Source organism: Chelmon rostratus, chromosome 13, assembly GCF_017976325.1.
Source record: "Chelmon rostratus isolate fCheRos1 chromosome 13, fCheRos1.pri, whole genome shotgun sequence".
Classification (NCBI taxonomy): Eukaryota; Metazoa; Chordata; class Actinopteri; order Chaetodontiformes; family Chaetodontidae; genus Chelmon; species Chelmon rostratus.
The window spans coordinates 19,398,381-19,422,271 of NC_055670.1; the positions used below are offsets into that span (position 1 = coordinate 19,398,381).

The 23,891-nt window shown below is 42.9% G+C and overlaps 1 protein-coding gene across 4 annotated transcripts in view; it reads left to right on the forward strand.

Moving 5' to 3' along the window:
- The window catches only part of myo1b (myosin IB), a 59,590-nt gene extending 36,203 nt beyond the window's left edge, over positions 1-23,387 (forward strand). The window contains exons 10-32 of one of the 4 annotated variants that reach the window (XM_041950199.1): positions 1,572-1,719; positions 2,698-2,816; positions 3,306-3,392; positions 3,514-3,579; positions 7,394-7,498; positions 9,450-9,512; positions 9,684-9,884; positions 10,104-10,330; positions 10,837-11,037; positions 12,039-12,132; positions 13,260-13,409; positions 13,523-13,591; positions 13,705-13,791; positions 14,167-14,253; positions 15,337-15,423; positions 16,107-16,193; positions 17,765-17,839; positions 17,986-18,120; positions 18,882-18,988; positions 19,165-19,297; positions 20,159-20,311; positions 20,835-20,965; positions 21,056-23,387. In XM_041950199.1, the coding sequence (XP_041806133.1) occupies positions 1,572-1,719; positions 2,698-2,816; positions 3,306-3,392; positions 3,514-3,579; positions 7,394-7,498; positions 9,450-9,512; positions 9,684-9,884; positions 10,104-10,330; positions 10,837-11,037; positions 12,039-12,132; positions 13,260-13,409; positions 13,523-13,591; positions 13,705-13,791; positions 14,167-14,253; positions 15,337-15,423; positions 16,107-16,193; positions 17,765-17,839; positions 17,986-18,120; positions 18,882-18,988; positions 19,165-19,297; positions 20,159-20,311; positions 20,835-20,965; positions 21,056-21,188 (2,745 nt within the window). In that variant the 3' untranslated portion in view covers positions 21,189-23,387. The remainder of the gene's footprint in view (positions 1-1,571; positions 1,720-2,697; positions 2,817-3,305; positions 3,393-3,513; positions 3,580-7,393; positions 7,499-9,449; positions 9,513-9,683; positions 9,885-10,103; positions 10,331-10,836; positions 11,038-12,038; positions 12,133-13,259; positions 13,410-13,522; positions 13,592-13,704; positions 13,792-14,166; positions 14,254-15,336; positions 15,424-16,106; positions 16,194-17,764; positions 17,840-17,985; positions 18,121-18,881; positions 18,989-19,164; positions 19,298-20,158; positions 20,312-20,834; positions 20,966-21,055) is intronic. The other 3 variants (XM_041950201.1, XM_041950202.1, XM_041950203.1) reach the window with 3 other exon arrangements.
- The last annotated feature ends 504 nt before the right edge of the window (positions 23,388-23,891 follow it).

Here is a 23,891-nt window from a genome sequence, read left to right on the forward strand (position 1 = left end):
AATCCCAAATAACATTGGTGGAAAATACACTTTTCTAAAAAATATCCTGATTGGATTTCGACACCACAAATGGACTGACTAAAACCAGACAAGCAAGAACTCATCCCACGCAGCGCCACGCTCCAGTGGCGGTCAGCACCAACTTTCCTTTGTTGCATCATGCCGAGTTAATCTAAATCCTGTACAAAGGGTAGCGGCAATCTGATTTTTTCTTATCTCCTGGACAAAACAGAACTAACCGAGTGTAGATTATAAAAGTCAGTCTTCCCGATTGTGAAAACACCAAGATTCCCTCCCACCTGTTGCAAAATCCAGGTGAACTTTGAACTGAACTTCAAAGTGAACTAAAGCCTCAACTACTAGGTTCGCATAGATTAAAATCTGGGAAATTCCATGTGCAGCGTTCAACAAAATCTAACAACAGTGGTTCGACTTATAATGGCACATTTCTTTGAGAAAAACCAGATGCTTCCTTTCATTTAATAAATTCGTGCACATACATGCAAGATTTTGTCTGCATGTGCAGTAGCACTGCTGCCCATCCTGTACATGATGTTGTGTCTACAGCACAAGAGAATATTTCTACAGCGCTCTATTGTTCTCAGTCCAGCTCCAGCATGCTCCACTCAGCTAGTGTACAAGCCTTTGCAGCCCACTCTGTCACATCCTACTTTACTTGTTTCCTTGCATTTCACATCCTGCTTCTCATCACCTCTCACATTGAGTTTTCACAGTATTCCCCATACAGCTGCATTTCACCACCGGAAACACAAGAGGACATTCCCTCTAAACAATGAGTCCCCCCTCATGGCCTTGTCTGTTATACGACCAAAGATGGCCACACTTTCATCCCTTAAACACTTTGTTAAATGTTAAGTTTAATGTTTAGAGTTTTGTAATTCCAAAGTACCACAGCAAAGAATGTGGGTTTAACACAATGATCTCAAGCACTTCATTAATTGTCTGTTTTTTCAGCGATGTAAATGAAGCTGTTTCTTATTTGACACTGGTATGATTGACTAAGATTCAGTTCAAGACGTTTGAATATTCATTTGGGTAATTTCCATTTCATTTATATGGCTAGACTGAGCTGATATGTTTTATGAGTTTTTGCTTGTCTCATCTTTTCTTGGCACCCTTATCTGTTATGTAAATCAAATGCTCTCTGAGTTTATCTTGGAGTCCCTAAAAATAGAGACCTCAGTCTGAAGAGACAGTTCTCTTGAGTTAGAGGTTAAAAAGACATGCTGGTCAGCTTATTGCCTGGCGCAGCTCTGCCTTGTTCAGTCTGTTTTTCTTATGTAACTCCTCCAGTCTGCACAAATACAACAACTAACAATTTGTGCATTGAATGTGCATAGCCATGTTTGTCGAATTCCTCATCATGACAACAGTAGTTAGCTGCTGCAACAATGTCTCAGTCTTACTGATGTGGAGTATTTGCACAGTCTTAGACAGTCACCTTACAATGCATTTATAGCTCAGTTCCTTTTTTCAGCCCAGTGTCCGTGTTTCTTAGTAAGATTCAACAGCATCAGCTGATCTGTGACTTTCCCTTTTTGCCCTCCCAGAATGCCATGCAGATCGTGGGCTTCATGGAGGACGAGATGCAGTCGGTGCTGCAGTTGGTGGCGGCCGTGCTGAAGCTCGGCAACATCGAGTTCAAGCCAGAGTCGCGCTGTAACGGCACAGACGAGAGCCGCATTAAAGACAAAAACGGTGAGTTTGACAGACGACAAAAAAGATTCAAAGACTCCCCATTATGAAAATGTCTCTGATCCTTTCAAAACACATTTCCAACCTAATTTTAATGATTTTGCAGCATGATGCAGGTGACACCTGAGCCATCTGACTGTTCAGTCGTGATTAGATAAATATCAGACAAGCTGAATAATTGCATTCATTTGTTTCTTGTGAATATTTTAAAATAGAAACTCTTACATATCCGCCTGATATTGAGCCACTGCCCCCTGTTGGCTGCTTTGATCTCCTCTGCAGTCGTCCTCACCAAACACATATTTGTATTTTATGATTTGCATAACAAGAGCTGTTTGTGTTGTCACTTGCACAGCTGTTCTCTTTAGGCAAATATTTCATTTGCATATTTTCTCTCCACCTCAGTGTCATGATCCATCTTAGTGCCACTTGTACAAAGAAAATGCTCATCTTTTTAAATTTATTTCATATGCATCACTGGCTTGTTGCGATCATTTTGCTTATATGACATTCTTTATGCTCCCATTTTTCAAGGTTACTTCCATTTCTACCAGTGAGGTGTCACCATATTTAATCAATACATAGATATTTACACATACGGTTAATGTTTGCTCCTGTGCTTCATTGAATTCATTTAAATTCACTGAGATGAAAAAAGATGAGAAAAATTGAGATCGTTTGTTTGATATTTTATTTAGTGTATAATCACAAGAGTTTTAAAATTGCTGTTAAGTCACTGTACAGCATGACAGTAACCCTAAGTAAAATTTGCCATTGGTCAGATTTTAGTGATCTAGATCTTGAAAAACTAAACAATTTATCATCTTTTATCATCGCTACTTACTTGATCTGCCAGCTTTATGTTGAGCTGCAACATAAGATATAGAAGAAGAGTAACGATCAGGTCAGAATAATGTCCTTTTCCTTTGATTCCTGCAGAAGTGGTTTGTTTATTGTCACCGTTTTTGTACGTGTTTGCAGATCTGAAAGAGATGTGCGAGCTGCTGGGGATCGAACAGTCAGTGCTGGAAAGAGCGTTCAGCTACCGCACAGTGGAGGCAAAGCTGGAGAAAGTGTCCACAACCCTGAACGTGGCCCAGGTCAGAAGGAATGCTACTGTCATAATCTGTCTTGCACCAGTTATTCCAAAGCATATCTGTCCAGCTTGTATTGACATTAACATGCACACACTCATGGTGCATAAAAAGATAAAGGGCCATTTCTTCCCCCTGACTTGCTCCGCTGGCTGCCGACTCTCATCCATCTCAGTGCAACATGAAAACCTCTCCATTATAGATAAGCCATATTCCTCCTGGAAATTCAAATGTAGGTCATATTTTAGGGGTTAGTGAGTTCGCTCACACTGTTCATATAACGTGGATGCTGCAAACATGGGCCCTCTGTGTCCATAAGCAGAAGAAGAAATGGCTCAGAGAATTAACCTCTCAATAGTGTCAGTGGTGTCCTAGAAACTTGAATTCAGTCTATATTTGTGAAGGTTGTATTTTCAAGGGCTCTGGCGTTTTTTGTGTGCAGAGATGTAATTAAAATTAATAAACGCACCACTTATAAGTGTTATATATTTACAGGCCTACTACGCCCGAGACGCCCTTGCCAAAAATCTATACACTCGTCTGTTTAGCTGGCTAGTCACCAGGATCAACGAAAGCATTAAAGTAAGTAATGTCTACAGTCTATTTTACTGCATTTCAGTTGATTGAATTAATCAGTTTTCAGATGAGCAGTACTCCACCGGCAAGGTGTATTTCTAACATTGATAATATTGTCTCCCTGCAGGCACAAGCTAACGCTCGCCACAAGGTCATGGGTGTGCTCGACATCTATGGGTTTGAGATATTTGAGGTAAGACAAATGGCTGATCAAGCCTGCAGCCCTTCTTCTGATAAGCCACAAGGACAGTGTCTGACCAACCAAACGTTTTATTACAGTTAAAAGGATTTTGCCCCCGGCTGTTTGCGTGCGTGGTTTGGTACCCGTGAGGAGCTTATCAACAGTAACTAAGGGCTGATAAAACCACATTCAGATCAGATTAGTTCAGCTTTATTGCTCCACGGATTGAAATTAATTTTGTTCCCTATGTGCTTCCAACACTAAAATCACCGTTTCCACAACATTAAGGAGGTGCTCAGTACCGAGTAAAACACATATTCTGAGCACATCATACACATGTTATGGCTTCACTGTCAAAGATGTCACAGTTTTTTGTCTTTGGTACCACATTACACCATTATATAGTCCAGAATAAACATGGGTCTTATTTGTCCATTATGTTGCATACACATAGAAACCAGCCATTTGTGCATCACCGTGCATGTAAATAATGATTTGCATACAAACACATGTGAGACAGAGTGTGGGTGCACTGCTAAGACTAAATGGAGATTGAGTATGTCCTTGCCTTGTTGCTTGATGCCTTCAGTCCCTCCCCCCACCCCCATATGTTCATGTCTTTTCATATCCCTGCTCGTTCACCCCACTCACTCTCAAGTCCTTCCTCTCCTCTGACTGTTGTGTTGTGTCTGGGTCACCAGGATGGAGTAAGTAACACCTGCGCCAGCCTGTTTTGCTGTGCCAGTGTGCATGCTGTGATCTAAACCCCTTTTGACTTAATTCAGCTGCTCGTTAAAGACGATTCAAGGTTCCTGGTGTGCAGCGTAGCCACGCGGCTGAAAAGATGCAAAAGAAGCCTTTTGCATCGTTTGAATCATCACATAACTTCCAGTTGCCAGTTTATTAGGCACACCTAGCCATGGCTAGTGCAGTGTAATGCAACAGCCCTGCAATAAAGCCTACATTCATAAAGGTTATTGTAAATTGTTCAGCTTTCAGAGGAGCGTTGATTGAAGTTTGATGGTCATTTTGGAGGCTGTACACTGAGAGGTGTTTCTGATATTTTGTCTGCCCCATTTATATCAAGGAGGCTACAAGGCTAAACTAATGACTGTGCTAAGAAGGACTGATTTATCACAAGGCTAATGTATTAGACTGCATTAGTTTTAGATAGGTGTACCTAATAAACTGGCAACTGAGTCTGTTGCTGCTGTGTTAAGTCTGTAGTTTCGGGTTTGGAACAGATATTAGTTGAAAGGAATAGTTGCCTATTTTGGGATGTACACTGATTCATTTTCTTTTCAAGAGTCAGATGAGAAGATTGATTACCGTGATGATTTCTGTGCAGAAAATACGAAGCTCCAGCCAGTTTGCTTAGTTTAGCATAGAGACTAGAACAGGGGGAATAGATAGCCTTGTTCTGACCAAAGGTCACAAAATTGACTATTTCTTGGTTGGAAACAACTTTCTGGAGTTTAGACATCATCGTGAGGTTGCAAGGTTGCCAGTAGAGACCCCAGAATGTTACTGCACCCATCCAAGAAATAGTCTGGTACATAACTCTCCTGTAAACATGTACATATTTATGTACAGATTAAACAAATCATATTTAACATGTTAATCTGTACCTTCGTACAGAGCCAGGCTAACTGTTTCTTCTTGCCTCCAGGTTTTATGCTAAGCTAAGAGTCTCCTATCTTACTGTATAGACATCTACAGTTATCTAATTCTCTGGAAGAAAACAAATTAGTGTATCGCCCAAAATGTTGAGTTGCTCCTTTAACAGATGCATACAAGGCTGATGCCTTGGGATGTTTTGATAGTCTAGTGATAATTTAACTAACTAATTTCATTGAGAGCCGAGGTGTCAATTTATGTTGTCAATTTGACAAAATGGGTGTATGGCCATTTCATCTTGAATTTCTCACATAATTTACATGAATTATTTAGCAAACAATTGGAGAAGCTCCAAAAAAAGAAAAAAATGTTGGTCTATGCAGTCACTTTTGGCACGATGTTGACATATACAACCCTGATGCCATAAAAGTTGGGACGCTGTGTTTGAACCAGCCGTGCAGCAGTCTGACGCCTTTTGACATCCTAACAGCTGGCATTATTTTTCTTCCAGCAGACATGTATGGACAGGTGTATTATGTTCTACTCTAAACCCTGTCCCAGGACCAGAGAGCATTCACTTTTGCCACAATGTTAACATCTACAACTCCAATTCCCAAAGAGTGGGGACTCTGTGAAAAGCATAAATAAAAACACAATGCAAACAAACTGTGTTAACCGACAGCAGTTTTACAAAGTGTTCCTGAGCCCATGTATTAATCTCCTTCATACAATCATGTGTTCACAAAGTGGTGAACCTCGTTCCATCCTGGCTTGTGAACGACTGAGCCTTTCCAGGATGCTCCTTTCATGCCCATCATGATACTATCACCTGTTACCAATGAACCCGTTTACCAGGTGTTTTTGGAGCGTTCCACAACTTCCCCAGTCTTTTGTTGCTCCTGTACCAATAAATTAATGAAGTTGATGAGGTCAAACATTAAGTATATTTTCTTTCTAATGTTTCCAATTTAGTATATGTCCAAAAGTATTAGCAAATGATCACATTCAGTTTTATTTATGTTTTGCACAGCATCCCAGCTGTTTTGGAATCAGGGTTGTACTGTATAATATTGAACAGGAGGCCTCTCCCTGAGGAAAGTTAATCAACACCACTGAGAAGTGAGACCATCAACTTCAAACATAGTGCTAAGATTGTTTCCTCCTAGCTGCTATAAACACAGCTGCAGCTGAAATATTTTAAGGTTTCAGTACAAGTCTGTCATATTTCAGTCTGGTGTCTGCTGCCACTTGGGTATAGACATTCGAGTGTGTGTGTCTGTGTGTGTGTTGAGGGTGAAGACGACCTTTTGGTTTCTCAGTAAAAGGAAATGGAGTCTTAACATTAATAACTGACTCCTTGCGTCTGCCTGTTCTGTTTCCTGGTCACTGAGAAGCCTTGCTGTGTCCTTCACTCTGAGCTCTCGAACTTAACATGCTGCTCTAACCATTGTTGTGTCCTTAGCAAATAAATGTTAACCTAACCCAGCAAACAATGAGGCCATCTGCCAAGAAGCATGACTCACCACCCAGTGGTCATAATTGACAAGAATAATTGAGAAATGCGAGGAGTGAAACTGCTTGAGGCTTTTAAATATGTTTAATGTTTAATGAAGTCTATGACAATCTACAGGGCCTTGTTCTGATAAGGGTTCATAAGGTACACCAGCAAGATTTATTGGTATCAGCTGTTCACTCTCCTGATTGATTAAATGTTTGTTCAGTCATGGTTGTCACAGTGATGAGGAAGGGAATTGTTGAGCGGAAGGAGTGAGCTGCAGGTTATATATGTTCAAGGTGATTATTGCTGTATTATATGAGATGTCTGGCCACCGCAGCTCAAAAAAGATGTCAGTGTTTGCAGGCAGAAGAGATCAGGGTGTCATTTTAAAGCGACTTCACACACTTTGCCAAAAGCTACTTTGATAAAACACTGCAGGAAATTGATTGAAAATCAAAAGTTCTGAATGTTTGCAGAGAAGAAAGAATGCAGTCGGAGCTTAAACGAGCTTTGAGGAATAAGAAAATGAGACAGGAAACATCTGTGTGAGGGAACAACACTGATGAAGCATTTTCCTAACTGTAATGGTGTGTAAAGAAAAAAAAAAAAAGCAGAAACAACAAGTTCTGAAATTTAACAGATACATTTCACTGGCAATAACACACTCAGCATGTTGCCACTGGCTGGAGCTAATTGTTGCTGCTCCCACAGGACAACAGCTTCGAGCAGTTCATCATCAACTACTGCAACGAGAAGCTGCAGCAGATCTTCATCGAGCTGACGCTGCGCGAGGAGCAGGAGGAGTACGTAAGAGAGGTACGTTTGTGTGCTCTCAGTCACACATGCAGCTCGCTCTCAATCCATGTGCTCATGAGCAGACTGGTAGTGGACACATGGATAAATTACCCATCAAGCCCAGCCTGAACCCCTGGAAACACTCTCTCACCTGCAACTGTACATCTACATCATTCAACATGTCGGCACTCAATTTGTTTCGTTGGCAGTTGATTGTCGCAGGGCCCCTGCGGCATTTCCCCAACCTGGTCATGTCACTCATCTGTTTAACCTCTTGTGCTGTTTCAACCTACATTCTTGCTCTTGACCCAAGCGCCCTCATTTATGCCTTCTCTCCCGTCTCTGTCGTCCATCACACTCTGAGTTTGTTCTGCCTCTGTGGAGTCTCGGGGACGGATGTGATCCCTCACTCCAGCAAGTAAACACTCCCCGTTGTGGGCCTTTAAGTTCTGTTTGTTTTCAGAGCTCTATGTATGTGAGTGCTACAGTGGTGACCCCCACACCCCTTCCCTACTAACACCACCGATGATATTCCACTCCTGGCCTCTGTCCAGTATGCTGCATGGGAAAATACCACAGCGCTGGAGAGAGGAGGGAGGACCACCAATCAGGAATGTGGCCAGTCACCCGTCTGTTTTAAGCCACACCTTTTTTGCGCCCTCTCCCTCAAAGTATCTGTCACATCGCTTACCAACTTATCAACTGAAGCTGTGCTCCCAGCCTATTAGTAGCTGTGAATTAGATGTCGGCGGAGTGGGTTTTTCAGGGGACAGTGGCCTCTTTTAGAGGGTAAGATGGAGAATGTTTTTCTTCTCCTCTCCAGAAAGGAGTTGTGCTCTGTCATTACTCAGATGATGGGAAGACTGAGGAGGCAGAGCAGGAGAGCAGGCCCGGCGAACCTAACACCAACATCACCCCGTTTAGTAACACGTTCGTCTCCCTCGTCTGGGCTTGGTTGGAGTCCTCCTGCTCTGTATTTACAACTTCTACACCTCCCACGTTTTCCTCTCACTCTCTTCTTCTGCGGCAGTTGGCAAACCACCTCAGAGGTGCATTACCGCCACCAGCTGTCGCTCTCACGTAGCAGGATTCACGAACAGTCGCAAGATCACGATGTCACGCAAGAATCCGGCCATGAGAATCCGGAGCTAACCTGCTCCGAATATGTAGCAGAGGCACTAATCTCCCAAACCTAATTTTAATAATATCTGGGAACTGCACTCAAGTTTGCAAGTTCATGATTAAGGCTTAAGTAAGAGAACATTTGCTCTCATTAGGCTCCACTTCTCCATGTAAGCATTAAGTGCTGGTGATATTTAAGAGACACATTGAGGTGCAAACATTACCTCACTCTCTGTCATCTAGCCCAGAATTAACACCATGGTTACGGCAGAATCTAGCTTTTTAGTGCAATTAAAAGACTTTTTTTCTTTGTCAAGCATCATTGGGTTGAAATGACAAATTTCTGGAACCGTGAACAGAAATAGGAGCACGAATATAAGAAGCACATTGTGTCTGTTTCCATTTGCTCTTTAAGAGATATTATTACAGTAGGGGACATCTTGAGGAACATTGGCAGCTACTGAATAGCTGTGACTGAACCAATTGTTGCTACTTCACATCAGCTAAACCTCAAATGATTTAGGTTGAATGAAATTTGAAGGCAGGCACGCTGTGTCTTGTGCTTTTTCTTTTTTTTCTTTTTTGTTTGGCATCCAGTACTGTCACCTCTGTCTAATGAACTCCTGTGAAGTCTAGAGTACCTGCTGACGGCCATTGTGAGAGCAGCACTGATAAGGTGACTGTCTTTTCTGCAGGTACTCGACCAGGTGCTCAGTGTCTTGAATCACAGGTTCAAGAGCGTTATTTCATCAGCCACTCAGTTCTGTGAGAGTCCAGCTGCTGTGGTCTTCTTAGCTGATGAAGCATAGAAAAGCGCTTGTCCTTTTGACCTTCATTTCTTCTGTTGCAGGGCATCGAGTGGACCAACATTGAATATTTCAACAATGCCATTATCTGCGACCTCATCGAAAATGTGAGTCCCAGTTCTCCACCACAAGCCAGTTCAGTGTGAATCCACATTTAAGTCTGACTACTAGGTTACAAAGACATACAAATAATGACATTACATATACTTTGAGTGCTAAACACTTTGTGTCTGGTAGTGTGTCCCATTTCTTATGTCTGCCCACCTTGCTATGTCCAGAACCAAAATGGCATCTTGGCCATGCTGGACGAGGAGTGCCTGAGGCCGGGGACAGTCACCGATGAGACCTTCCTGGACAAACTGAACACCATCTGTGCTGAACACCAGCACTTTGAGAGTCGCCTCAGCAAGAATTCAAAGTTCCTCAATGACCACAGCCTGCCGCACAGTTGCTTCCGCATCCAGCACTACGCCGGCAAGGTACTGGACCATTAGTCTGTTTGTTGAATAATACAGCACAGCAGAGGAAAAAATTTCAGTTAATGCATCTGGATAGGCAAATTCATGATGTGTGCTTAGTATTGCAGTACAATGAAAATTGAAACAAAATACAAAGAGAAGAGGAAAAACTTTGCTCAGCTGTGCTTTTTGCATAATAAAAAGTCCATTTCAGTAATTCCTGTTTCTCTTCATATCAAGGTGCTGTACCGCACCGAGGGCTTCGTAGACAAGAACAACGACCTGTTATACCGGGATCTGTCGCAGGCCATGTACAAGGCCACCCACAGCCTCATCAAACAGCTGTTCCCCGAGGGAAACCCAGCCAAAGTCAACCTGAAGAGACCACCGACTGCTGGATTCCAGTTCAAAGCCTCAGTGGGCACGCTGATGAGGAACCTGCAGACCAAGAACCCAAACTACATCCGGTAAAGTCCCGTCATCATACTGAGAGTGTAGCAGTTATTACTCTGCCAGTTCAGAACATTGTGATTGCTAGATTTGAAGTCGCTGATATTATATCCAGTTGTGATTAATTTGTGTACTTACATGTTTATTGACAGATTTAGATCAATTTGTGTTCTCATGGTCACTAAAAAAATGTTAAAATTCAATCATCTCACGTCTTGATATTGGTCTGGACGTCAGTTATGGTATTATTACCATGCTGTGAATTAATAAAAGTCTCAAAGACGCCGCTGCTGCTAATGAAAATGATAAATTGAGGAATACTCCCCTATAATAAAATCAACAATCTATCTCCAGAATCCATTTAGGTAAAAGCAAAAGTATGCCGTCAGTCTAACTGATTCATGTTTCTAATCTCAAAGCTGGACAACAGCAGCTGGTCCATGTCTGTTTTAATTTAAGGGTGATATCGGCTGCAGACATCAGTCGAACCTTGGTGTGAACAACCTCACTTTTTGCTTCCCAGGTGCATCAAGCCCAATGACAAGAAGGCTTCCCACATCTTCACCGAGTCTCTGGTCCGCCATCAGGTGCGCTACCTGGGCCTGATGGAGAACGTCCGTGTGAGAAGAGCAGGCTATGCTTTCCGACAGCCTTACGAGCCCTGTCTGGAACGCTACAAAATGCTCTGCAAACGGACCTGGCCCCATTGGAGAGGACCTGCCAGGTAATGCTTGTGTTTATTCTGAAGTGGTGGTTAATTGCAGGGCAGGTGAGGGGAGTAGAGAAAGGGGTTTTGTCGCTGGAAGGTTGCCAAACAAATCCCTCTTGAGGTTTTAGTGAGAAATTGTGAGTGTGGAAACTGAGAAACGCTCTCTGGTGTCTTTAACTAAGGCACTGAACTACACACTGCTCCCAGCGGAGTGACTGTGACCAGCATTAATAGACTGTAGTCGCAGTGGTCAACTCCCAGGTGTGACTGTGTGGAGCTGTGTGAATGTGAAGCAGGTTATTGCTGCAAAGGGCTCAAATGACTTCCCCTGCATAAACAAAGGTTCAAAGGGGGAAATAAGCAGCTGAGCTCGACAATAGTTTACCCCACATACCAACAGATACTGTATCTTTAAGAATATAAAGCATAGTCCAAGATAAAGGTGAGCATACTACTTTTAGGGAAAGGCTGTTTTGTTATCTTTTTGTATAAAAATGTAGTTAAAATAAAGGTGGTTGCGTGCCTTGTGACTATCATCCAACCTAATTATTATTACACATCATTTTACACACTCTAAATGAAACGGAGTGTCCTCTCAGGAACTGGCAGCAGTCTGGTCACATAGCAGCAGAAATGAACCATTTCCTGTCTGAAACGCAGCATGTTGAGAAATTTCATCCTTATCAGTCTCCTCTGGTCCATATCAGCCAGACTTGCGTGTTTCATCCTCTGTGCTGGTAAAAGCACTGATTCCTATCTGCTCTACCACACATTGGCATCTTGTTGTTCAGCCATCCCTCAGTGCATTGTCTGGTTTTTCCTTATTTCCTCCCTCCACATGTTTCTCTAGATATGTGTCTTTTAATCGTCCTCTCTCTCTCAAACTCTGTTCTCCTCCAGCTTCTCTCTGGTGTCCAAAATCTTTGCACTACTTCTGTACACTTATGTTGTTTATGGCCACTTGAAGTGTGAAGTAAGCTTCAGATGACCCATGTGACCCCTCTGGCTTCCCATAGGGAAGGAGTGGAGACGCTGATGGTCGACCTCCAGGTCCCAACAGACGAGTTCTCTTATGGCCGCTCCAAGATCTTCATCAGGAACCCAAGAACGGTAGAAAACACAGATAAAGCAGCCCTGTATCCCTGAAATATGTTTTCCTGCCAGCTTTGACATCTGCTGTGTACTCTGCTAGATCAAGCTGTCTTTGAATGTCTGAAGGATGAATCCAGTGTGCTCAGCAGCCCTGTTTTCTCACAGTAAGATGTTTGTGAAGCAGGGTGGGCTGCACTTGGAGCCCCCACTTCGGCAATTAGCATGCAACCACCACTCTGAAAACACATGGTTTCACTTAGCCATCCCATCTAACATGGGAAATGAGCTTCTTTACTCGGCGCTTGTAGGCTCTTCAACTGCTGAAGCCTGCAGCATTTGAATGGACTTTCTCCCCACCCAGCAAAAGACCAAACAAAGCTTGGAATAACATGATCTCATACTGGGAGAATTTCTTTCTTCTGTAATTGCTTTTTCTATCTCATCAACTTATCTCCTTTACATATCTGCAGCTGTGAAATCACTACACAGAGACTAGTAAAGTGGATTTTATTCCACGTTTCCAGACAATATTTCTATTGGCTGTTAATCCGATGCAGCCATGCCTTCAGTTCTAATTGTTATTGCTATTAGTCATTTTGTAAAGCTCCTTGAGTTGTCATTTTATATAAAATGTGATATACGGATAAGTCACCCTATCTAATCTTACCTTGCATTGACAGTGAGATAAGGTTGCGCAAAGATCTGTCGAGAAATTCTGTGTATGCCAAGCCGTGACACCAAAAGAACCGTGATACTCTACCTGCAGCATTGGTTTACAGCAGGATCGTAATAAAATGTTGCACTCTCGTCTCTGATGAAGATAAGTCGATTCACATAGGTCATTTTTTTATTGTCTTCCTGTAAGCCTGAGCAGGAGAGAGTTATGTATCCCCTGCAGATAGATTGGACTTTGTACTTGACATTGCTGAATCAGTATTTGCTCAGATAAAAATATATTTCTATTGATCTCACAGTGGGAGTTTTCTTTATAACTTGTCTTCCCTATGATCGTATTGCGAAAGTTTAAAGGACACCTAAAGAAAATTTGATGTTGATCCACGCCAACTTTAACAACAGATATCACTGTGCATTCAATAAGGGTGTTTTCTTGTTTTCTGCAGTTAATTCACTCCTCTTCCCCACAGCTCTTCTTCTTAGAGGAGAGGAGGAGGCAATGCCTGGAAGACCTGGCCACACTCATTCAGAAGATCTACCGTGGTTGGAAGCGCCGCACCGAGTTCCTGCAGCTGAAAAAGAGTCAGATAGTGGTGGCAGCGTGGTACCGCCGATTTGCGGTGAGACTCTTTGAGGAAATGCTGTCAAAACTCACACACAAAGCAAAATAAATATAGTCAGTGATGCATTAAGCGTTGCTTAGTTCCTTTCTTTTTCTTTTTCCATCTCACAGCAACAAAAGAAATACGTGAAGATCAAGAGCGCCACCACTATGGTGCAGTCCTACACCAGAGGATGGCAGGTGTGCACCTTCCTGTGAATTCACCCCATTTAGAATAAATGCAGCAGGAAGCCATGCATAAATCCCAACAGGAAAAAAAGCATTAAAATATGTTCTTGTTTTATTTCCATCAGGCCCGCAAACTCCTGAGAGAGCTGAAATATCAGAAGAGATGTAAGGAGGCAGTGACCACCATCGCAGCCTACTGGCACGGCACCCAGGTACTGACGCGTTCAAGTGCAGAGGGATATCAGAGAATGAGGCGTTTGCCTCATCAGAGCATCACCCTGGGTGTCATACAGCTTATACTCATGTTGAAGAAGATGCTCTTAAAGTCTTTATAGCATTGCCTTAAACACTTGATTTTTCATCTCATGCAGTGTTCCTGCCGAACGGCCCAACAGTTTTACAACAATTCTGTTCCTTAACAAAACTATCCTTGATGTTACTGCTTCTGTTTCCCTTTAATCCTGCTTCTTTTGCTAATCACACAACTGCCACTTCTCTTCCCCCCCCCCACTCCTCTTTCACTTTCCTTTCTGAATTCTCCTCCTTCTCACGTCCCATCTCACCCAACGCCCACCGCGTCCCAACAGGCTCGGATGGAGCTGAGACGTCTAAAACAAGAAGCGCGGAATAAACATGCCGTGACAGTAATTTGGGCATACTGGCAGGGAACCAAGGTATTTCAACCCCAGCCGTAGTGTGTCTCTGTCCCAGCTGTCTTGTCATCTCTGTTCACCGTGTCCCGTCCCATCCCATTCCTACTGTGACACAGCTTAATAGAGTAGCAGCCCCTCTGAATAAACCTCCATTATCCGCTGGCCCGATTCATGTGCGTTATCGTTGTTCATCCTGTTGTCTGTTTTCCAGCTGTCACCTGTAGGATTGTCTTGATGTGTTTTGGCTGTTGGTGAATATTTCATCTCAGTCATGGATTCGCCAAAACTTTCTAGACACACGCATCCGTACTCAGATCCCTTAACGAGGCTCACGTGTTGTAAATATGTTTGGTTTGGTTTCTATCCAATGTGGTGTTTTAAATTGCTCCCTCCTCTTTTATAATCTAATTAGTTCAAGCACACAGTGCCCACCGCACAGATGATTTTCACTGTGCGATCTACCCCAGCTCGCGCTGAGAGGCCTCGCTTTAATATACCGATACGCTGACAGCACAACTCCGGGAAGCTCTTATAAATAAGCATGGAATTATGTTAATATGAAGGCACATATGTTGCTGCTTTATAAAACCACAGTGGCTGTGTACAGTCACTGTGCAGACTTTGTAGTCTGCATGTACAAGATACCATTTGTCTTATCAGGATTTACTGTGTTATCATGTGAGATATCCTCGGTTGTTAACCGTCAATATTTTATTTCAAGGTCTCACAGCCATTATAGATGCTGTTAAATATTATTTCCTGTGCAAACTTTGTCCTTAAGGAACATAAAGGTTTCTCATTGGTCAGCATCTTTATGAAGCTCTAGATAATGTAGCAATAATCCAGACTCCACCACTGTTGTCACATTTTATTTCATTCCACTAAAGCAACGATCCTACGCAGGGTCACACAACGTGAGCCCACCCGCCGAGAGCTGCTCGCATGTCGATGTTAACCACCCGTTGTCCCATCTCTTGACGTCTTTTGTTGTCCTTCGTCAATGTCTCCTCATCGTGCTACCTACTCAGTACCTCTCGTGGGACAATTAAGATTTGACTCTCACTGAAATTAACCTCCTCCGCAACTGCCACCGCTTTTCATCAGGCCCGGAGAGAGCTGCGTCAGCTGAAGGAGGAGGCGAGGAATAAACATGCCGTATCGGTCATTTGGGCCGGCTGGCAGGGCACCAAGGTATTTGGGAAGGCTGTTGACTTGACTTGCCGTGACTATGTGATTTGTCGCCTCCATCGACCCCCCCCCCCCCCCCCAAAAAAAAAACACCCTCAACATATCCATCATTCTGCTCAACCCATTATAAACATTTCAGTTATGATGTAAAGCAGTTTAGCATATGCCCTAGTTAGTGACTCTAGGTTACGTGGGCCACCATTCTCACACACACACGTGATGTTTTGGGTGTGTTTTAAGGTCCATGCCTCACCAGTGCATGCTGCCTGATTTCTGCATGACCTCTTTTACCTTCTTGTGTAGTTAATGCATGTTTACTCTTTGCATCGCAGCAGTCTTTTTTTAGCTGGAACTCCGTTGAGGTGACCTCTGCTGTCTGTTTCGTGACTGTCTGCCGTTCCACTAAAAAGCCTCAAGTCTGTTTCCGTTGCAGAAACTCTCCTGATAAATGCTCAAATGACCCACAGTGCCATATTTGTTTCTGGAGTCTGGAGCAGTAGAGCTGTACTTTTGCAGTCTCTCGGTGGTCACAGATGGCTGGTGTGCAGTGTGTGTTTGCGTGTGCTCGTGTGTGTGTTTGCTGTTTGCTGACCTCAGGCAAAACGATGTGTCCCTCTTCCTCCTCTCATCTTCTCTTGCTTCATTTGTTCCCGCTCTCTGTCTCTTCCCGCCCACCCGCTGAACAGGCTCGCAGGGAGCTGAGGAGACTGAAGGAAGAGGCCAGGCGTAAGCATGCTGTCGCTGTGATTTGGGCCTACTGGCAGGGACTCAAGGTACCTACCAGCCCCACGGCGCAGCCATCACCAAGTCTGCCACCTACTCATCACGTCTGACCCTCTTCATCCTCCACAACCACCTGCTTTTTTTCACACTTTTACAGGAAGCCAGTCTCTGCTTAGTGCTGTGATCACACTCTATCCATAATTGCATTGTACTAACCTGTGTGCAGCTTTCAATGCAAAGATCCCAGAGGTTAAGCACATTAGGACATGAGTAATTACACATGCTAATTGGCGTGACATATTACATTAATTTCTGATGCAGTGTCCGCCATCAGAACAGTAAAATGTTTGGTTTTATGCACAATCAAGAGACAGTTGACACAGTAGATCCACAAAGATTAAGAGAGCACAAATTGATTTTCCCTGTTTTGTATAATTATATCACCGTCAAGTTTTGTTTTCAGTTTATTCCCGTTTCCCTCCGATACGGAAACCCCAGTTCCCTTTGCAGTGCAGTCCTTGTGGGACTTGCTGTCGTCAGCATTCACCCCTGCGTCACCTGTGTGAGCCACAGAAATGTGTTTCACACAATAACTGTGATGTCATCTTAAAGGGGAAGTTCACCTGAATCAAAAGACAGCATATTCCCAGTTCACCTTAACGGTTTCGACTCATGCACGTTTTATTTGCAGAGGTCTGGCCTTCACTCCAGCACAGTGGAGGTCAATGAAATTTAATTTGAGGTGTTGAGCAATGAAACCAGGCCCTGATTACCTGGTTAAAACAACCCACAGCCCTCACACCTGACCGCTTTCATCACAGCTACTTCTTTGGTAGGAAAGAGATAGCAAAGATATGGCAAACTAAAAACGTTTAGGGTTAAACCTCCTTCTGTAACTCCACAGTTTTAGATGTAGGTTTTAATTTTAAATAATTATTCAGGCAGTTGCTATTTTCCTCTTTTTGTTTTTTTTAACGCTAAACATTTAAACCAACAGAGCCTGACTGACACGGCAGCGTCTGACCCGTTCTCATTCTCCTCTGTCTGCTTCCTCTGCATCTGTACTAACCCTGTATAAAGCACCACTGTTTGTGTATCCAACAGTATTTGTGTTACTTATTTTTTGTCTTTAGGTGTGTGAAGTGTGTGTGTGTGTGTGTGTCCTCATTTTTGGTGATTATATGTTGCGCGTCCGTCTGGTTCTAGAAGAATAACTGTCATCACACTGGTCATTTGCTGCCGTGTTAATCTTTTCATCATGTTAATTGACCGATCCTGCACCTCACAATGCGCCGCGCACCTGTTCACCGCTCAATTTGTGCAATTGAGGTCAGCGTGAAGGTCGTTTGTCATAACCATCATTGACTTTTCAGTAATTAATTCGATAATCTTTGTCATTTTAATCAATTCCAGCAGCTTGGAGGTTACTTTGTCCGTTGCAGGTGTTCATTGTTTGTGACTAACCACACGTCTGTCACTCCAGTGCTGTTTGTGTATGCCGTCACCCTCCTGTCAGTGTGTTATTTTCTTCCCTGCTCATCACATTAAGCTAATCGATGGCAAAAGATGATTGAAAGTTTATTCATCAACGTTTATTTTTGAATTTCTTTTGTCGTAAAAGGTCCGCAGAGAGTACCGAAAATTCTTCAGGGCAAATGCCGGCAAGAAGATCTATGAGTTCACCATCCAGAGAATTGTAAGTCAGACTTGAATATTTACTGGAATGTAAACTGAAAAGAATTGTCTTCCTTGGTATGAGCGAAAGAATGAAGGATATTTGTGGTTTTTCATCAAATATTTGCTAGAATGTCATTCATCTCTCATTTATGTCCGTTTGTCCAGATGCAAAAATACTTCCTGGGCCTGAAGCACAACATGCCCCCCATGTCTCCCATAGACAAGAACTGGCCCGCCAGGCCTTACCGCTTCCTGGATGGAGTCCACAAAGAGCTGCAGAGAATCTTCCATCTCTGGAGGGTTGGTCACAAATACAAATAAACTTCTGCTGTCACTTCATGATTTATGCTCTCAAAGTTAATGTTGCCTGATGCACACCGGGCGCTTAGTAGAATGAAGTAAGTGCATCAACTTAAGCACATAATATGAAACATTTCTGCATTAAAAATGTCCTAAAGCGACTAGATCTTTCTTATATATTTTGTTGCATAGTTACATTATCCCAAATGTTTCCAACACTGTTCAAACCCAGAGAAATTTGTCATTTTTTTCAAGGAAAAGGTGTGTTTAATGGGAGAAACGCCTGATGATACTTTAAAGAGAATAAGGCTTTAATACATTTCCTCATCCGCCAACATTTCTGCCTGAGTCCCATCAGGTTTTCAACAGCAGTGGTGGTTGTTAAACAATGAAGACAACAACTCCCATCATCCCACACTACTTGTCATCAAGCTGCGTCTTTTGTTTTCGTAGTTTTGATTGAGAGACCTCACAGCAGCAGGAATTACATACTGCGCTTTCAGGTCGAACATTTAACTAAATTTAACAAAATCGTAATATTCGAGCCACTGTCTGTAACAACCAATCAAAACAGTCAAAACACAAACACCTGAGGCAGGGCTCCTGTGGATTATTGGTCAAATATACAGAGAATAAGAGCAATGCATCACAAAAACACACTAAAAATATGAAAATAGAAAGTATATGATAAGCAATACAAAACATTTTGCAGCATAAACCTTTATTTAAGCTTGAGCTGTTATGTATGTTTGTCTGTTCAGTGCAAGAAATACAGGAGCCGATTCACAGAGGAGAAGAAGGCTGTTTATGAGGAGAAGCTGGAGGCGAGTGAGATCTTCAAGGATAAAAAGGCTCTCTACTCGAGCAGGTACCTGAAATTAACTGGAGCAGGCTGCTCTTTATTTCATGCTGTGGGTATATGAAAGTAATATCTAGTGACCCACTGTTGCATAAATGAGTAGATTAGTGAATCTCTTAATTTCATGGGAAACCAAAGGCGTCAGACCTCTTATGTGGCATGCATTATGAATGATTTTGCCTCAGCGTGAGCCAGCCCTTCAAAGGAGACTACCTGGAGATCAGCAAGAACCCCAAATATCAGAAACTGAGCAGCGCTGTGGAGGAGAAGGTGCTGCTGGCTGACGTGGTCAACAAGATTAACAGGGCCAATGGCAAGGTAAGAAAGATCACTCACACTCTAATATTTACAATCCAGTCAGCTTGTAAGAGCTGAAAAATCCAAAATATAAGATGTTGCTGCAGAGCGACCTGCTTTTTGGAGTGTTGCTCCACTTTTCCAGGCCTAGTGGAGCACAAAACTATTAAGTTGTTTTGATGGGTGTTTGAACCAGCTGTGCAGCAGTCTGATGCTTTTTGACATCCTAACAGCTGCATTATTTTTCTTCCAGCAGACATGTATGGACAGGTGTGTTATATTCTGCTCTTAACCCTCTCCCAGTTTCAAAGAGCAGAGAGACGTGTTAAAAAAATACATTCACTTTTGGCACAATGTTGACATCTACAACCCCAATTCTGAAAGAGTGGGAACGCAGTGAAAAACATAAATAAAAGCAGAATGCAATCATTTGCAAGCAAACTGTGTTTACAGACAGAGGTTTTATTAAGTGTTCCTGAGCCCATGTAGTAACATCCTTTATACTTCGCTCCATCCCTGATGTGAAAGACTGGGTCTTTCACAGACGCCCCTTTCATACTCAATCATGATACTATCACCTGTTACACCTGCCAAACAAGTTGAGCGTTCCACAACTTTCCCAGGCTTTTGTTGCTCCTGTCCCAACTTGTCTGAAACATGTTGCTGGCATCAATTTCAGAATAAGCAGATATTTAGAAAAAATCAATGAAGCTGAAGAGGAAAATCATTAAATATATTGTCTTCGTACCATTTTCAATCCAACGTGTCCAAAAGGATTAGCGACACATGGTGTTTTATATATGTTTTAGCTGTTTTGGAGTTGGGCTTGTAGCACAGTATTAGACAGACGGTGCAGTAAACCGTTTCTGGTGTGGTTTGCAGGGCACAGCTCGAATCTTCCTGCTGACCAAGAAGAACGTGGTCCTGGCCGACCAGAAGACGGGCCAGGTGAAGGCCAGCGTTCCCCTGCTAGACCTCGCCAGTGTGTCTGTCAGCACACTGAGCGACGGCTTCTTTGCTCTCAGGCTCAAACAGGTGAGGGACGCCTGGCCTTATGAGAACAGGACTGTTGCGTAGTTTCAGTGCCATTATGGTTGAGTTGTATCAATCTTCCCATCTAACTCCCAGCAAGAGAGCCAATATGTCGAACTATTATTTTTAAGGCCAGCTGAGACACTAAAGCTGTTAAACGGTAGTCAATTATGCACTTGCATTTAAACATGTGTGAATGCTAAACTGAAAAGTGAAACGAGACAGCGTTTTAGTGCACAGAAACCTCCTAGCTTTGGTTTAAATGCTGGTGGCAGACTTAATGTCAGAGGGTTTGTTTTTCTTTTGAATATCATTGAGAAGCACAACCAATAAACATTTTACAAGCCTTACACCTGCACATGCAAACACAAAATGACAAACCGAGAAGGCTGCACATGAAATATGAGCAGTAAATAAATAAAACATGATGAGCTAATAAAAGTCATTGTTCAGTCAACATCAAAGTACATGATTGCACTGGACTGACCTTGAGTTTTAAAATTTTCTTCCTGTTGTTTTGCTTTAGGGGTCGGCCTCAGCCATCAAAGGAGACTTCCTACTCAGCAGTGAACACCTAATTGAGATCATCACCAAACTCCACCGCACCGGGGCCACGGCTGCAGACCAGGACCAGCTCAACATCGACATCTCGGACGAGTAAGAGAGAATGCACGGTCGGATCTGAAAGGACGCAGTCTGTCGTCTGCCTGGATGATGTTTAACGAGGCTTCTGTTTGTGTGTGACAGGTTTCTGGTGCAGTTCAAGCAGGACAAAGTGTGCGTGAAATTCATGCGGGGAGCCGCGAGGAACGGCAACAGCGTGTCCTGCAAGCGCAAGAACAACCGGCTGCTGGAGGTGTGGGTGCCCACGACGGCATAGTGCAGCTCCCTCGCCACTTCTCCAGCGCTGCTCCGGAGTGCTCAGACTGGGGGCGATTTAAGCACCGAAACCACCACCCACTCCGTAACCTCTCGTCTCAAGAACCATCGTCCCAGTGCCCACCCTGAGCCCAAAAATGAGAGTGCAGTTATTTGGCTTATCGTGTTGTTCTTTTTTTGTCCCCCTTCAGTCTCTTCTTATCAGATTTACTCTGGCACCACCATAGCTGTAACCACGTGCCACTTTTTTGGCGCAGAAAGCCCTCGTCTGGGTTGCATGCCACAGAAATTTGGTAAAAATGTTTCACTGGTGTTTTGTAAAACTGGGTTAAAGAGTTGGAGGAAGAAACAAGTCTTGGTGGAGCATAAGAGACTTCCGTTATACCAGTGGTGACGTTGATGATGATTGTTCTGCCTGTTTGTTGAATTAGTCCTCAGAGAAAATGTCATTATAAGAACTTTGTGACAAGCGTTAGCCTCAACTGGCCTTGACTCATCCATTTTTTAAGCGGCTCCGGCTTAAAATTTGAGATGACCCAGGAGCTTTTGGGCTTGGCCTGTCAGATTTAGCTTCTCTGAAGAACTTAAATACTGCACTTGTTTTCACCTCCATGTAACCAAAAGAGAGGATGACCTAAAAGTGAATTTGATTGTATGTTGTATTATTTTCTATATATATATGAATATATTTTCTCTGAGAAAAAAAAGTGGGCAGTTTGAAAAGTCAAATGTAATTTGCTAGATAATTGTTAAAGCATTTTTGTATCCGTAATTCCTATGTGCCATTGACAGGTCCCATGACTTGTCACATGTCAGAGTACAAATACATAGAAAAGCCATGTAGGTGATTGACCCTGATCGGTTACTGTCATTGATAACATCATTGCCAAACATTTTTGAATACGGGACAACCTGTGATGGCGATTTCTTGTAATTTTGCTGCACATGTGATCAACTTCCATTTCCTCTCCAAGCACAGTACAATTTGTGATCTTCTCCAAACTTTTAATTTAATCTACAAGGAGTTTCTGTAAACTGAATTCATATCCCTAACTCAAAGAATGTCACGTCTGAATCGAGGAAGACCCTCCTGCTTTGGGAGGGACTTGAATAAAAGATACTGACAAAGGCAGGACAGACATTCCAGTGGAAGGAAGAGTTCCCGCCCGGAAGAAGCGAAGGTACCCGCACCTTCCACAATGTCTTCACCAGATTAAGTGAACCCCTTGATGTTGATCTTTTCTTTTGTGTGCAATAACTGAAATGCTTTGTCTCAGTTGTTCTCCTTGCAACAAAACCATAGTGAGAACCCATAGCAGTCGCCTTCACTGTACCATAAGCTGTACATAGGCTCTGTAGGCTTTAGCCCTGGCATGGACAAAGGGTCTCTTTACTATCTGAATTTTAATTGCTGTGTTTGTGAAATAGCTGTTTCTTGCCTCTGCAGCTTGAGTTATTGTAGTGCTTGACCCACTCTGACCTAATGTGTATTTTTCAAGGGGAAAGACCAAATATTAAGCGCACATGACCATAGATTCTTGATGCATCTGCAGAAATCGGCCAGTTACAGTCTTTACAACCTTCTAGTACACTCACGTACACATTTGGTACACATATTTACACACAAGCCAAATTAGATTTTCAAGGAAGCAGCAGAGTGCTATATTTTCAGGTATGTTGACTATAATAATAATCTTTGGATGTACTGGTAGTGGGTTTTGTACAATGATTTCTAAGTCAATCAGATGTTTCTCTGATGACTGTGAGGGAATAACACAGCCAAAGTTGGTTTAGTCGTGCTTTGCAATCCAGGGTACCTTGGTTTGTAAGTTGTTTTTGTATTTTTTAATGTCACACATGAGACAGGGGCTTGAGGAATCAGTCGTTGCTGTCCCTTGCACGAGAACGATTGAGCTGAATGCCACTTTTGATGTATTCTCTCCTTTGGCAGTGCAAAGTTTCAGTGCAGATTTGCCAAGGAGGGCCCCCCTTCTCTCTCTCTCTCTCTCTCTCTCTCTCTTTTCTCTGTTTCGTATTTGAACAATGGCTAAAACTGCAAAATGATGTCTGCATTCTTGTGTGCCTAATGTTAACCTGTGCTGAGAGACAGACGATGGAAACGTTTCAATAGAACTCAGTGTAACAATTACAAGTAATCTTTTTTTTTAAATTAAATAAAAATCAGTAATAAATAAATGTTGTTCTGGGATTCTGCAATGCACTTTTTTATTGTTCTTGTGTAAATATTCATTTATTCCAGCAATGCTGCTTTTTCTGGGAGTCATCCACACCTACCCATGACTAACACTTCTTACCCTAAATCAATACTGAATGAAGGATGCACAATGTTTGAGGGTATTTTATGAGCTCTTTTTGTACGGAGCCATTAGAACACTTTTCAAGTAACCCTCAGTATGCAGGCCACAGTCGAAATGAACCATCAGATTATAACATCTTATATTCCTGTGAGGGAATTGACAGTGTGACAGGACTGAAAAGTCTTATGGGGGCCAGTAGCACTGAGGCTGGACAACCAGGCCTTATAGTCAAGCAGCTGGCCAGATGTTTTCCATCACCTCTGGGGAGAGCTGTCCTAGGGTTAAATTCCGCGGCTTGGGGAGAGCTGCCGGCAACAGGTCTCCAGGGAGTAGCCCTCAGATGGAGCACAGAGTGGTAAAAATAGCATACCATTTTGGGCTGCCCG